Source organism: Stylophora pistillata, chromosome 7 (genome assembly GCF_964205215.1).
Source record: "Stylophora pistillata chromosome 7, jaStyPist1.2, whole genome shotgun sequence".
Lineage (NCBI taxonomy): Eukaryota > Metazoa > Cnidaria > Anthozoa > Scleractinia > Pocilloporidae > Stylophora > Stylophora pistillata.
The window spans coordinates 4,925,001-4,940,864 of record NC_142525.1 but is presented as its reverse complement, the minus strand read 5'-3'; the positions used below and the strand labels follow the sequence as shown (position 1 = coordinate 4,940,864).

General features: G+C 38.2%; 2 protein-coding genes, 2 long non-coding RNA genes and 1 pseudogene across 4 annotated transcripts in view; 3 read left to right on the top strand and 2 right to left on the bottom strand.

Moving 5' to 3' along the window:
• The first annotated feature begins 872 nt into the window (after positions 1-872).
• LOC148726309 (uncharacterized) lies at positions 873-3,937 on the top strand (annotated as a pseudogene).
• LOC148726308 (uncharacterized) lies at positions 3,747-5,751 on the bottom strand. The gene is made up of 2 exons (XM_088727131.1): positions 5,275-5,751; positions 3,747-5,186 (listed from the first exon to the last, which is right to left on the bottom strand). The coding sequence occupies exons 1-2, from the start codon at positions 5,518-5,520 to the stop codon at positions 5,058-5,060; spliced, it is 375 nt and encodes a 124-aa protein (XP_088583257.1). The 5' UTR covers positions 5,521-5,751; the 3' UTR covers positions 3,747-5,057.
• A 1,248-nt stretch (positions 5,752-6,999) lies between these two features.
• LOC148726306 (uncharacterized) lies at positions 7,000-11,584 on the bottom strand. Its single transcript, XR_015989409.1, has 2 exons — positions 11,470-11,584; positions 7,000-7,987 (listed from the first exon to the last, which is right to left on the bottom strand). It is a non-coding gene; the product is annotated as an uncharacterized LOC148726306 (long non-coding RNA).
• Positions 7,877-10,818, top strand: LOC148726307 (uncharacterized). Its single transcript, XR_015989410.1, has 2 exons — positions 7,877-8,005; positions 8,142-10,818. It is a non-coding gene; the product is annotated as an uncharacterized LOC148726307 (long non-coding RNA).
• Positions 11,585-15,597: 4,013 nt separating the features above from the next.
• The window catches only part of LOC111340786 (uncharacterized), a 2,073-nt gene continuing 1,806 nt past the window's right edge, over positions 15,598-15,864 (top strand). Inside the window, exon 1 of the mRNA XM_022947685.2 lies at positions 15,598-15,742. Coding sequence (XP_022803420.2) covers positions 15,629-15,742 — 114 coding nt within the window. The 5' untranslated portion in view covers positions 15,598-15,628. The remainder of the gene's footprint in view (positions 15,743-15,864) is intronic.

Sequence of the window (15,864 nt, the reverse complement as noted above, 5' to 3'; positions counted from 1 at the left end):
GTGTTTTAAAGTTTTCGAGGTTTGTATACGACACGATGGTTGCAGTCATTTGTATGTCGCTTTAAACGTTAAACGAGATAAAAGCTCAGATCTTCCTAGATTTTTTGCATAATTTGCTGCGACTGAAACTTTGCCAATCCTGTGAAGTTATTTCGTCGCACGGGCCACGCAGGTATGTCGAGCAACTGGTACTTGCGCAACTTTCTGTGCGTGCCAAAATCTAATTTCATCTTCGCTTGAAAAAAGAAAAGCAAAGCGTGGAAACTTTTGCTTATTAGATGTGGGTAGATGACCCTGTACCATTAAGCTGACATTTGCAATAAAGCAAACCCGCCCTTTCCATCCAATCTTTCTTGGTCTTTGGTTTTGTTTTTCCCATTGAAAGAAGCATCGGATCGATTCCCAATGATCAAAGGTATTTAACTTGGTCTTCAACAATCGACGGAAGAGGTGAAATGACAATGACCAAGGGACTAGAAGAGAATCCGTGGCCTTCCTAGCTCAAGAATTTCAACACTCTAGGCAGCAGTTGAAAGATTAAACTCTTTCCAAACCCCTTCGGTAACTGCCCGAAAATATCTCTCCTTTCCACGATGTTCTCGTTAATAAGTTTTTATTCAGATTTTAATTAGTTAACCGGAAACACAGCTAAGCTTTCTCTAAGCGCTTGCTGGAGGTCGTCCACGAACTTAAGCCGTATTGTGAACGACTTTCCTACAAAGCGAAGATTAGACTTTGGCGCGCACAGAAAGCAGAAAGCAACGTAGGCAAATGCGCCAGTTGCTCGACATACCTGCGTGGCCCGTGCGACGAAATAACTTCACGGGATTGGCAAAGTTTCAGTCACAGCAAGTTATGCAAAAAATCTAGATAGATTTAAGCTTAAATCTCGTTTAACGTCTAAAGCGACATATCAATGACTGCAACCATCGTGTTGTATACAAACCTCGCAAACTTTAAAACACGTTCTCTAGTGATACCTGCGAAAGTATTCAGTATAATTTCCGGTAAGATTTTCGCGGACAATCTGATCGATTTCTCTTACATTGTGTGCTGAGACTGAAACTTTTCACCTCAAGCAAATCTCCGTCATATGGCCCACACAAACATAGCGAGCAACTGAGCTATCATTCTATACACCCTATGCATAACGAGAAGAGACTGGGAGCGATAAACGTGAAAACGAGGCTAGTTGGGCCTTGTTAGCTCGTGTTAAAAATATGGCCGCTCATGACTCTGTAAGTAGCCGTCTTTCTCAGATTCTTACAGAGGAAGATATCCCAGGAGCATCGCTTCAAGGAAGAAATCCGACTGCTCTAAAATCAGATGAACTTCGTTTTTGGTTAAAATGTCGTGGCGATCCAGCAAAGGGGTTAAAAACAAAGGCACAATTGGCGAAAAGGCAAGTACAGTATTTGTCAGTCGTGCGTGATACTTCTTAGAATTAAACAGATTTTAATATCGTACAAGAAGATCAAAGGATTTTAGGAATTACTTTTCGAAATGAAATGTTGATGAAATGATTAATAGTTTTTCAACTTTTCATTTTAAAGAGTTTTTGAATATGTTGCGTCTGGTCGTGATAAAGATGTTGTGGATCCCGATAAAAATCTGTTATACACGCGTCGGAAGGAGAGACAAGAACAACTCGCTCAAAGTGATGCGATGCCTGAGGAAAGAACTGTTGAATTTCCATCAGCTGGATGGTCTACAAATTTGCAACGCATGCCATTATTCACAAGGGCAGAGATGGATTTACATATTTCTAAATCTGGAAAAAAACTTGGACAAAAATAAACAGAACCATGCGGTTCCAACAAGCATGAAAAAGGCAAAAACATTTCTTGTTGATGAATATCTGAAGGACTTAACTTGCGCAAGTGACGACCATTATTTCTTTTTTAAATGCTTGTGTTACCATAGTTTCAAAAAAAATGAGCCACCCCATAAATGACAAGTTGCACTTTGTTTAGTAACTGGAGTTGTTAAATATGCCTCATTTACATGTGTAGCAGGAACTGTTGGTTTTTGCAATCATGTGCTGGCTGTTATGATGAAACTCTGTAAGTTCAGCTTGTATTGTTGTCAAGATATCAAGGACTTGGAAAATGACTCTGATATGACACAAGCTAAGGCATGCACTTCAAGTTTACAACTATGGCACAGGCCTGTAAGAGGGGATAAAATCAAGCCCCAACCTGTCATGGAACTTGAGGTAAAAAAGGTGAATTTAGACGCGGAATATAACCCTGATAGTGGAGTAAGGTGCTTGTTGTATGAAGTTAGGAAAAAATTTGGGTACACAGGCATCTGATGAGGCTTTGTTAAAAGACAAACTTCAAAAGATCAACCCTAAGTTTTCCCTGTCTCAAATTATGGCTACTGGTTGTACCAACTTACAGGAAACAAAATTTGGAAAATGTCCAAGTGGCTCCTATGCAAGTTACCAGTTACAGTTCACAGAGTCTAATTTTCAAGTTTTCTGTAATATTGACTCAATGCCAAGAGTAGACTGTCATAATGAACAAAATGCTATTTCTGTATATCCTCCATTTCCTTTGCAACAATCTGAGCCATATGAAACGCCAGATGATTTAAGAAGCAGCCAGGAAGCACTCCTGGAACATTTGATTGTTGATGAGGTAAAGCTTAATACCATCGAGAAGAAAACAATTGAACAAGTAGCATCAGAAGAATGGCAGGCAGAAAGAAAATTTCGGTATACAGCATCTAATTTCTATACAATTTTAAAAAGGCAAAGGAATCATGACACTCTAGTAAACAATCTGCTTCATCCCAAACCATTTACTGCCAAACAAACTGCACATGGGAAAACCTACGAGCCTGTAGCCTTAAAGGAGTATAAAAAATATATGTTTTCAACAAGGAATCCAGTTTCAGTGTTCAAAAGTGGTCTTGTTGTCAGTATGGCCTCTCCCTTTTTAGCAGCATCACCAGATGGCAAGGTCATTGACCGAGGCTGTAGCAAGCCTTTTGGGTTGGTAGAGGTTAAATGTCCTTACACAAAATTTCATGTTAGTCCCTTAGAAGCATGTGCAGATGAAAGTTTCTTTGCAGAAAATGTAAATGGAAAGCCAAGTCTAAAAAGGGGGCATCAGTACTACTTCCAGATACAGGGTCAACTAGGTATTACAAGAGCAAGTTGGTGTGACTTTGTTATCTATGTATATAAGAACGATCCTTCGCAGTAAAGCACTATTTGAGCAATAGTGGAAATCAGACCTGAAAAAAATTTCAGGCCTGTACGGGATTCGAACCACTGACCTCTGCGATACTAGTGCAGCGCTCTACCAATTGAGCTAACAAGCCAACTGGGAGCAGGCCATCAAATTAATTCGATATAAACCCGTAGATGATAAATCGAACAACAACAAACATTTGAAACATATGAGTGAACTGCGGTTATGAGACGTATATAAGAACGATCCTTCGCAGTAAAGCACTATTTGAGCAATAGTGGAAATCAGACCTCTATACTAACAAAGGCATAAGTATAGAGAGGATCATAATTGATCCTCAATTCTGGGAAGTATTGAATGAAGGCCTAAGGAACAGCTATTTTGAATATTTCATAGCACCAGCCTCTGTAGAGTTCAGTAAGCACTAGAAGGGTTAACTACCACAATCTAATCTTGTCATGAGCAAAGAGAATTGTGTCTCATACCTAACTGGATATGTTTAAACCAACATGGTCTGCATGATAAGATAGCTTTGAGGATAATAGCTTTTGTAAGTTTAGTACCTCTTTATTATTTGATTTTAAGATCTTTGGAACTACATGTAAAACTTACATCTTAAAGTGTTTGGGACTGAAAGCAAGCGAATCACGTCCTTAGTTTTAGTTGGTTTAGAAAATAGTTAACCCGAGAGATATCATGAAGTTTACATTTATTAAATTGACTGAAATTCTGTAGTGTACCTCAGAGCTCTGTCTAACTCAGTGTTAAGTGGAAATGAGAGGGTCCTGAATGTTACATAAAAAGGCACAGACACTCCACATTTGGTTTACTACCCCAAACAAACTGAGGGGTACAACACTATCCCATAAGTGAAAATTCTTGATTTTGTTGATAGCCCATTCAACATGTATTCTAACAGAAGCAATTTCTTGAGTCTTGATAACATCTTGTGCTGTCATTTGGCTATTGGAACCTAAAAAGGGGGGAATGTTTAGGGTTACACCCAGTGGGAGTAGGTCTTCAATTGTAAAACCTTTATCGGCCATCACGGTGTCACCATTGTCAAACTTCAACTTCAGGAAACCACTTCGTTCAACAATTTCACGATCGGAAATGCTTCCACTATATAGCTGACTAATAAAAGTTATAGCTCCACTGGGAGCAATTCCAACTAAGCCTTTTAGAGTTACATGGTTCTTATAGGAGCTGAACAGTTTGGAATTCAACAGAAGGCTGGAAGGCATTTGGCATCTTATTTCCGTACAATCGATTATTACACGGGTGGAAGAGTACTTCTCTTTAAAGCTGTCATGCATTGTAGCTCTTATGACCTCCCTATTAGGCCATATAGATACTTGACAAATTTTAAATATATATAATTAATCCAAGAAAGGAATGTTCTGCTTTCTGTCGATTGTGAAATACCAAACAAGTGAGCCAGATGTTTTTCTGAAAATCCTCTTCTCAGTCTGCACAGAACAAGGAAGAACTCCTCTCTGGGTTCTAAGCTTCTTCGTCTACCTATGCTAGTACATCCCTCTGGTTCCTCGTTTCCACCATCGTAAAACTCCTTTTGGACAGTTCTTTCTTTTGATGAACAGTACCTGATGTTTTCTCCTTTCGATCCAGTATTTAAAAATTCAAACACAGCATTAAATGTTGCTAAGTTAGGAAATCCAGTATAAAAGGCAGTGTCCTCGTCGGTAGTAAAATTGCGTGGTTGAAAAAGGCGGGAATCTTTAAGATTCAACTGGCGTTTTAATACCTCTATTTCAGCCTTTAACTTCGCATTTTCGAGTTCAAAACCTCGAATACTTACAAGTTCTTTAACTTCACCTGTTTGATCTCCACACGAATTTAAGCTGCTTTCCACATCAGGATAACTAATAGCTGCCGATGAAGTACAGGTTTCAAAAGTTGCTTTAGCTGCATTTGCAGTTGTTTGACTTTGACTTTGAGATTGTTGCAACTCCTTGTTTGAACACCCTGTTATAGAAGAAATATTGCGACATTTAGGAGGTGCTCTCTTTTTCGGAGAACCTGCTTTGGACCACGAAAATCGAGATGGAATTACCCCTGCCTTCACATAAACACGCTGACCTCCAACAGCTTTAACCAAGTCCTCGGGCTTAAAATGACGAGAACAGACCTTCGTGTTTTCGCTGACTCTAAACTCTTTTCCTTCGTCTCGACGAATGGCATGGAGCCAACGCTTTTTTAGGATAGTGTCGTCCGGAAATTTAAAGTAAGAAATTTTCTCCCCACATTCGGTTCTGTACTTCTTTTTGGTACAGTTTGGCACGCAACAGTTTTGCGGCATTTTCAAAACCTGGCGCTCTTCACATCAGGCGGCCATTTTTATTTACTTGGCCCAACTAGCCTCGTTTTCAAGTTAAACGCTCCCAGTCTCTTTTCGTTCTGCATAGGGTGTATGTCCGTGTTAAAACACACGAAAGGACTCTAAAGTACACTTCACTCTGATTGGGCAGAAAAACACAAAGATTTTCTGGCACCAATCAGATGACAGAACGACTGCGACCTTTTAGAACTAGTTTTGAAAGACAATGTTCCTAGGGGCTCTTCATGCCCTAACTTGAAATCGACCCACAGCCCCTGGGTCTCCGAGGACGAGACATAGCCGAACACCCGAAGAACAAACAGAAACATATGGCGGGAATTTTAAAGCGTGCCTGATGGTAGAGATGCGGATAATTTTGGATACGTAAATTCTGTTGATGAGGCGTATAAACTCATTGCGGAATTCGAAACAGGATCGACGACGAAGTTTTATTGCTTTAAGGCTGACAAAGGTTTCGGAAACACTGGTATGCCCATATATTTTTGAAAGCTTTACGTCGTGCTAGCTTGTATCACTCTCGTCCTTGCTCTACTGATCCTATCTTCCATCACAATTTAACAACAGATCACTCGAACAGAAGTCACAAAATACTCTGGGAAGATCCACCAGACGTTAAAGGTACAAAAAATTCCTTTTAATGGTGTGTCTTTCATAATTTTGGGAAGGAAAGTGTTCGATTGTCAGCACGGCAAAGATAGAAAAGCTGGAGAGAAAAGGAAACGAAAAGACGCAGAAGAAGTAAATGAAATATTGCACTGTACATACACATATTTTTCTCATCCGCGACATTGGTGTTACTACTGTCACTTATGGCTTGAGAACCCGAAAGGTCAGATACACATCGATCACTGGGTCATATGATCACAGAATTCTTTTATGACAAACGCGATAACACTTCAATCTCGGCTAAATTGAAGATGGTTTAGAACTTACCGATTATAAAAACCTTTCACCTGACGTATGCTGCTGACAAAAGAGAAAATAAACGCAATTCTGCGCTTTTTTATTTCTATCAAGCTGTCGTATGTCGGCTCCTCATCTTTCAAGGCATCACGCAATGACACTTCTGTTTCTTCACATTCCAAAAAATATACAGCTTGAGAAATGCACTATCACTCATCTTACGCTGATATACTTGTCTTTTACAGAAGGCTGGTCACAAAGATTTCGTGTTCAAGAAAAGAAGATTTCTCCTTCAAGACACGCGGAAGTTTGACTGCAAAGTACAGATAAAAATGCGAGAAATTTTATTATTTGCAGAGCATTTATTGTTCCACTCATGTATTGACAGAACGAATTCGGTTTAATAAATCCGATAAGTGTTATCACTGTCCAAAATTCATGCTACTTAATCACCGGCCTATTGACTGGAACGAAACTGGGTGGTCTCGTTTTTTATTATTCAAGACACTTCGAGCTTCCTGATGTTTTTTCTCCGTGTCTGGAAGTTAGTGTGGTCAAACAAAGCTAACACACTGCCAGCACCAAGTTGTCTTTTCATCCACATAAACGCCATGAATCAATTTTAAAACCTGACAGAAAAGTTGGGTTGAAGCAGCGGAAAAAGCTTATTTGTGCACTGCATCAGAGGCATTCAGTTTACTGTTACAAGACATCCATTTTTTCCTTCAAATGTCTGACTTTTAGTCTTTCAGATTCAAGAAGACAGCGAAAAGAGATGGGAGACTGCGTCTAGAAATTTGCGAAAAGCTTTACAAGGGATCGCTAGGTACGAAAGAAGGATCTACATTGAACTAACTCTCATTACAGACCATCAGAATCACTTCGTTGGCGAGGTAACTTAGTGTTCAACACGAATTAATGCAACGGTCAATGAAAAAAAGTACGCGGCGAGCAAGCCGGTCAAAGTGTGACATAAAAGTGCCTGTACATTTTTTGCCATGATTTCGTTTTCTTTGTTGTTGTTAAAGTACAATTTCAAACGTTCACACAGTACAAAAAAATGGCAAAGGAGTAAATAACGTATAGGTGTGTATTACTAGGGCGTTCCCACTTGAAATAGCGAGCATTTTCACAGTTCGAGTTTTTTATTTCTATAGGTCGCTGGAATATCTCAACCCCTTGATCAGAAGATCATCCAGAGGATCCACGAGCTCGTTGCGGGGGGAGTTAAGGAAATATATGAAAAGAGACGGCATTTGAAAATCTTTGTGAAAGAGGTCTTGTTTCGAGATGATCAGCACAAGACACAAACCGACGATATTTCCCTAGGACATCTGACCTGCGCCTGTGTCTGACCTGCACACGCACGTGTATCGAGCTACGGTTAAAAACCGCATTTCAAGAATTGACCCTGCAAATGTCCACATAAAGACAGATAAGTGGAGAAAAGTTTACAACGCTGATTCCTTTTTCTTTTGTTCCCACTCAGAACAAGTAAACACGCATATGGAGGTTCCAGTCTGGTCTGAAAATGAAAAAGAAGGTGATCACTGCAAAATGAAGCATTAGGGTTCTTATTTATAGCGTATTGATTATCGTATATCTGTGATCTTTGCCCCTCCTTGACGAGACATCCCTTGATTTTACCATACCGCTTTCTTTTGTTGTTGTTGTTATAGATGAGTTGGATGAGGAAGTAAGTCTCACTCAAGAGGGGGGAGAACAAGAGTGGGCAATCAACTCAAAGAGGAAATGGCAGTGCCAAAAATGTAAAGATCACAGAATATTAAAACTTCAAAACAGTTTGGTTTAAATATCAAGAAATTAATGTTACGAGTAGCAGCCAGTTATTGGTAGAGTTTTATCAAGTCCATCACATTATTAAATTCAGAGTTACTTTGTTTTGAGAGAAGGAAATTGAGGAGCTGTAATATACTTATCATCATGGCAGGACCACATTGTAAAATTTGTTTATAGAGACTTTAGGAGGAGAGGGGGAAGACTTGTGACAAGCTGGCTGACATATACATAAACTTTACCAAATGGGTTAAGTGCTCAGTATTTCAATCAGCTATGGCTCAAATTAAACTTTGCTTTAGCTTCAAGTTTATTCCTTTGCACGTATGATGCACGATCCTCGCAGTAGATAGCGCTATTTAAGCAATAGCGAAAATCAGACCTGAAAAAAATCAGGCCTGTACGGGATTCGAACCACTGACCTCTGCGATACTAGTGCAGCGCTCTTACCGATTGAGCTAACAAGCCAACTGGGAGCAGGCCGTTAAGTTGATTCGTAATAAACTCGTGAAAGTGATAAATCAGTACAATGAAATATATGAAGCTCATATATTTTGAACTGCGGTATTAGATACGTATGATGCACGATCCTCGCAGTAGATAGCGCTATTTAAGCAATAGCGAAAATCAGACCTGAAAAAAAAAAAAAAAATCAGGCCTGTACGGGATTCGAACCACTGACCTCTGCAATACTAGTGCTGCGCTCTTTGATTTTCGCTATTGCTTAAATAGTGCTATCTACTGCGAGGATCGTGCATCATACATATCTAATACCGCAGTTCAAAATATATGAGCTTCATATATTTCATTGTACTGATTTATCACTTTCACGGGTTTATTACGAGTCAACTTAAAGGCCTGCTCCCAGTTGGCTTGTTAGCTCAATTGGTAAGAGCGCTGCACTAGTATCGCAGAGGTCAGTGGTTCGAATCCCGTACAGACCTGATTTTTTTCAGGTCTGATTTTCGCTATTGCTTAAATAGCGCTATCTACTGCGAGGATCGTGCATCATACGTATCTAATACCGCAGTTCAAAATATATGAGCTTCATATATGTCATTGTACTGATTTATCACTTTCACGGGTTTATTACGAATCAACTTAACGGCCTGCTCCCAGTTGGCTTGTTAGCTCAATTGGTGAGAGCGCTGCACTAGTATCGCAGAGGTCAGTGGTTCGAATCCCGTACAGGCTTGATTTTTTTCAGGTCTGATTTTCGCTATTGCTTAAATAGCGCTATCTACTGCGAGGAGCGTGCATCATACGTATCTAATACCGCAGTTCAAAATATATGAGCTTCATATATTTCATTGTACTGATTTATTCCTTTGTGTTTGCCTTTCTCTGTGTTTATTTTTCAAGTTATGTTACACAAAAGAACACAAAAATAATAATGCTTTTGAATATTAGGAGCCTGGCATAAGCAAGAAATCAAAGTTAATTTGGGTAATAAAGTTAATTTGATCTTCCAATGTTCTTTAATTTTAACCACTAATAAAACTTTCCATTTAAATTTATCCCCTCCATTGTTTTAGATGTTGTATGCAAAAAAAACAAACAATCAAACAAAAACATTCAGCAACAACTGTCCTATGTTGTGGTAAATAATTTATCACAAAATACATGGTATATTATGATTCTATTTAACAAAGTGGCAAAGGTCTTTCACTGTCTATCCATACATTAAAAGGGGAAATAATTTGTAAAATGTAAGCTAATGATGCTTAGATGAGAAAGCATCACAAACATTGATACATGCCTTAGTAATTGGACGGATAGATTACTGTAAAAGTATTTTATATGGTTTACCAGCTAGAGAATTATCTAAGCTCCAACGCCTTCAAAGTTCGGCAGCAAGGATTATTTTTAATATCCCAAAGATGTGTCACATCACTCCACTTCTACGAGAACTGCACTGGTTACCTGTTCAGTTTAGAATACAGTTCAAATTTATCATGATAACTTTCAAAGCAATTAATGGACATGGTCCAATCTATTTACAAGATCTTGTTAAGTTGCAGCAGAATGGACCATAAAACTTAAGATCTAGTAATAAGGGTCTCATGCTGCAAGCACCAAATGCCATAACAAAGAAAACATTAGGTGATCGTGCTTACATGTGTGTAGCACCTAAACTTTGAAACTGTCTTCCATATAAAGTTTGTAACGAGACTGATTTTAGTAAATTTAAAATTTTACTTAAGACACACCTTTTTAATTTAGCCTTTAATTAGGATTGAATTGTGCATGGTTTAATAGTTTTTTACAATTTAGATAAGGTTTGTATTAGTTTTGTAAATTTGATAAGGGTCTTACTGTAATTCATTATCTGATGTAATTTTTATATTCTATAATTGTGATGCGCATTTGATCATATGTAAATGGAATTTGAGCACTACAAATATTAAACTATTACTATTCTACATCTTGAGTGTATAATTAATCATTCATGTGAAATAGGTTACTTGTAATCAATGTGAAAGATTTGTAAGATATTCAGACCCCTGATAACAATTACTGATGTGCTGATTTGTAGTATTCAAAGGTAATGATTTTAGAGGAAGTAGGGGAAGAAACTTCTGGATATGGAATTTTGTTGCAAGCATCTGTTAAATCAGTTAAAAACTCTCTCTTATCATATTTCAAGAGTACATGATTGCCACACTAAAACCTTTTGTATTCTACATTGAACACCATGTGATGATTATGGTTTTAATAATAAAAGCTGCTGACTTAAGAACTTTGCAAAAAATATCTATGTACAAAGAAATAAATTGTGGTTAATTACTCCAGTAGCAGGTCAAACTATTCCTCTCTAATGGAAGTAACAGAAATTGTTATGATGGTGGTTTTGGTGGATGGAGAGAGAAACATCCACCAAAACCACTTTAATCTAACTTCATGTCTTATGATTTCATGATGAACGTTTGGTCAGCAATTGTGCATTATAAGAAAAAATTAGCCAGAACGTAAACTGCTAATGTTTAGGGGAATATAATTCTTTTGCTTCCTTGAAGGTCTAACATTGGCCACAGATAAAATTAAAAAAGTACTGTTGTTGATTTTGATCACTGTTTTGGTGGATGTCCACGCCCGACATCCACCAAAACTACCAAATACCTTGGCACCTTTCAAATATCGGAAGTATCTGCCTAAAATTGCGCGGAACGTTTTATAACACTACCATCAACAAAATAAATTAGTACTTACCATTTCTCGGGTGTAAAGTTTTGACGCAATTTTCCAAACAAATATTCCACTCAAGTCATCGGGATGAATCGGCATGTTTTCGCAGCTTCAAAACTATTGAGACGTATAATTCGTCATGAGGTGTCCATCATTCAATCTCAGTCCCTCTCGACCGAGGTGGTTTTGGTGGATTGAATCTAATGCTGACACATGCGCATGTACCGTTGCACTTATGTCCTCTTGTTGTAGATATGTCCTCTGACGTAAGGTGATACAATGGCCAATCACATCCTGTGATCTATGGAGCGACATGCGGCTTGGGACTGGTTAAGAGATTCCGTTGCAGTTATGTATTCAAGAAAAGTGCACATTCAAGGGGGTCGGGATAAGTAGAAAATTTGACACGCAACTTGCAACTGATCTCAGGAAAACACGCTGTTCGCAATCTCTCACATTACTTTCCTTGAAGTTCTATCACTCCTTCGTTAACGTCGTGTGATCGCATCGTTCTTCTAATCTAAACGTCCTAAACGTGGAAGAGCAACTTGCTACGTAAATAACAAAGCGACTTTTGACCAAAGGATGCGTTATTGTTCACGCTTCATTTGCAGTCTTGCTTTATTTACAGACGTCATTGTTCGACTTGCGACTTCAGTGACAACATTTTACCCATATCACAACTGTTTTATTTTTTTGAATAGTTGAAGATCGTAGATTATGGTTCGTCGACATAAAATTATAAAGTTCTGACGCTTCGCTGATCTGCCGGAGGTAAGATCGACTGAGAGGTCAAAGTTCTGATAATTTGTCTGCGTCACGAAGTCTTCATTCAATCACAGAAGTTTGGCCTTCAGTTGATTATTTCGAATATCGTAGGTTTTTGCTGTATGGCAAAAATCTGAAGTAGTAGATTGTGAAATTTGAAATAGTAGATTGTGATGTGATTTTATTACGGTTCCGCTGATTTTAGCTATACTTTCTTTAGTTCTGTCTCTAAATTTCATTACGGTCCGGTTCCGCTGTTTTAAGCTGCTCTTTTTTTAGTACTGTTTCTAAATTATTGTCGGATTTGTTGTACTTTTGGGTGGATTTGTCATAATTTACCCCGTTTACGACAAATTCACATAATGATCAAATCGAAAATCGGGTAAAGATGGCTATGGCAAGTCATTAGGATATATTCCACCTAAAGGACCTTAAGGATGAATTTCACAGAATTTACCCTGTTTTTCTAGAATTCGCTGTTCAAATGGAAAAACCAGGTAAAGGGGATGGCATATGGAGCTTAGCGTGTTAGCCACTTACGGATGAATTCGTAGAATTTGTCCCGTTTTTCTAGAATTCATAAAAAAATGGAAAATCGGGTTAAAGATTGGCTATGGCAACTTGTGATCTAATTAATTCGGAGGATGAACGCTCAGACTTCACCCCGTTTTTTGTCAAATTCAATGAGAAAAAAATTGGAAATTCGGGATAAAGATAGCATGTGGGCACTTCGGGTATTATTCACCTGTAACATGAAGGCTCAGAATTTACCCCGTTTTTCTCGAATTCGATCGGTGATCAAATGGAAAATCGGGGTAAAGATGGCATAAGGGAACTTAGGGTGATAGCCACTTGCGGATGAATTCGCAGAATTAATCCCGTTTCTCCTAAATTCATTGAAAAAAGCAATGGAAAATCGGATTGAAGACTGGATATAGCAACTTGGGATCTATTTCATCAGGGAGGATGGATTCTTAGATTTTACCCCGTTTTCCTAGAATTTGTTGAAAAAAAAATTGAAAATTGAAAGGTATCGTATGGGAACTTCGGGTATTATCCACTTGTGGCATGAATGCCCAGAATTTACCTCTTTTTTCTGAAATTCACTCATCAAATGGAAAGTTGGGGTGACGATGGCATATGGAAACCTAGGGTACTAGCCACTTGTGGGCCGAATTCTCAAAATTCATCTCGTTTTTCTAGAATTCGTTGAAAGAAAAAATGGAAAATCGGGTTAACGATTGGCTATGGCAACTTGGGATCTATTTAATTCGGAGGATAAACTCTTAGACTTCACCCCTTTTTTGTCAAATTCACTGAAAAAAAACCATGGAAGTTGGGGGTAAAGATAGCATATGGGAACCTCAGGCATTATTCACTTGTAGCATGAAGGCTCAGAATTCACCCCGTTTTTCTCGAATTAGCTGATCAAATGGGAAATCGGGGTAAGGATGGCATATAGGAACTTATGGAAAATCGGGTTAAAGATTGGCTATGGCAACTTGGGATCTATTAATTCGGAGAATGAACTCTTAGATTTTACTCCGTTTTCCGTCAAATTCACTGAAAAAAAAAAGATGGAAATTCGGGCATATGAGAACCTCGGGTATTATTCACTTGTAACATGAAGGCTCAGTTTTTACCCCATTTTTCTCGAATTCGCTGATCAAATGGGAAATCGGGGTAAAGATCATAATATGGGAACTTAGCGTGTTAGCCACTTGCGGATGAATTCGCAGAATTAATCCCGTTTCTCCAAAATTCATTGAAAAAAATAGAAAATCGGGGTGAAGACAGGATATAGCAACTTGGGATCTATTTCATTTGGAGAATGGATTCTTAGATTTTACCCCGTTTTTCTAGAATTTGTTGAAAAATGGAAAATTGGGGTAAAGATATAATACGGGAACTTTGGGTATTATCCACTTGTAGCATGAATGCTCAGAATTTACCTCGTTTTTCTAAAATTCATTGATCAAATGGAAAATCGGGGTGAAGATGGCATATGGGAACTTAGTCTTCTTGTGGGCCGAATTCTCAAAATTCATGCCGTTTTTCTATAGAATTATTGAAAAAAAAATGTAAAATCGGGTTAAGGATTGGCTATGGCAACTTGGGATCTATTAATTCGGAGAATGAACTCTTAGTTTTTACCCCGTTTTTTGTCAAATTCACTGAAAAAAAAAATGGAAATTCGGGCATATGGGAACCTCGGGTATTATTCACTTGTAACAGGAAGGCTCAGAATTTACCCCATTTTTCTCGAATTCGCTGATCAAATGGGAAATCGGGGTATAGATCATCATATGGGAGCTTAGCGTGTTACCTACTTGCGGATGAATTCGTAGAATTAATCCCGTTTCTCCAGAATTCATTGAAAAAAAAAAAAAAAAAATGGAAAATCGGGTTGAAGCCTGGATAAGCAACTTGGGATCTGATTTCATTTGGAGGATGAATTCTTAGATTTTAACTCGTTTTTCTATAATTTGTTGGAAAAAAATGGAAAATCGAGGTAAAGATATCATATGGGAACTTCGGGTATTATTCACTTGTAGCATGAATGCTCAGAATTTACCTCGTTTTTCTAAAATCCACTGATTAAATGGAAAATCGGGGTGAAGATGGGATATGAGAACCAAAGGTATTAGCCACTTGTGGGCCGAATTCTCAAAATTCATCCCGTTTTTCTAGAGTATATTGAAAAAAAAAATGGAAAATCGGGTTAAAGATTGGATTTGGCTCTCCAAGATCTATCCCACTCAAAGGACGAATTCTCAGAATTTATCCCGCTTTTCTAGAATTCACTAAGAACACAAACATTTTTTAAATGTGGAATTTTTTCTATCTTCTATTAAGACTAGCGAGCCGCACAAAGAAACACTTTTTGTAGTTGTAAGCTTCTCATTTATTTCGGACGCGTTTCGACCCCAGTTAAGACTTCTTTAGAGAATGATTACAATTAAAGAGGAACAGTACATTACATAGCGCGTTGTGTCTAATTTTTTGATTTCTATAGAAGTTAATTAATTAATAATAACTGAAAGCGGGCCGGCGTTATAAAAAACTCCTAATTACAATTAAGCTATTTGCGTATTGCTTTATTTTAAGGGGCTAACGATTAGCGCTAATCGTAGAATTCACCGCTGAAAAAAGAAATGGAAAATCGGGGTAGAGATGGCATAATGGAACTTGGAGTCTTATCCACGTGTAGCGTGAATCCTCAGAATTTACTCCGTCTTTCCAGAATTTATTGAAAAAAGAAATGGAAAATCGGGTAAAGATTGAATATGGCGAGTCAGTGCATAGTTAGTAGAGGGGAACTGGTTATGAAACCCGGCAAACTTCAGAAGGTCGGTCGCTTTTGAGGTTGAACGGGTCCATCACGTGATCGTGACCCTGCACATCATAAAGCAATATGGCGGACGAGACAGACGGGCTGTTCATGTTTGGTGATGATTTAGAAGCTATTTTGGATGTTTTAGGAGAAGATGAGAGAATACAAGATGACTTCACGGAAGCAGTGAACCTAGTAAGTGTTGAAGATTTTATTTTTGACTCGAATTATCGACAAATACACTCGAAAGTGTTCAAAATGTTTCTTTAAACAGTCACGACTTTCTTGTATTTTGCATTTATACAGCCAGTAAAAAT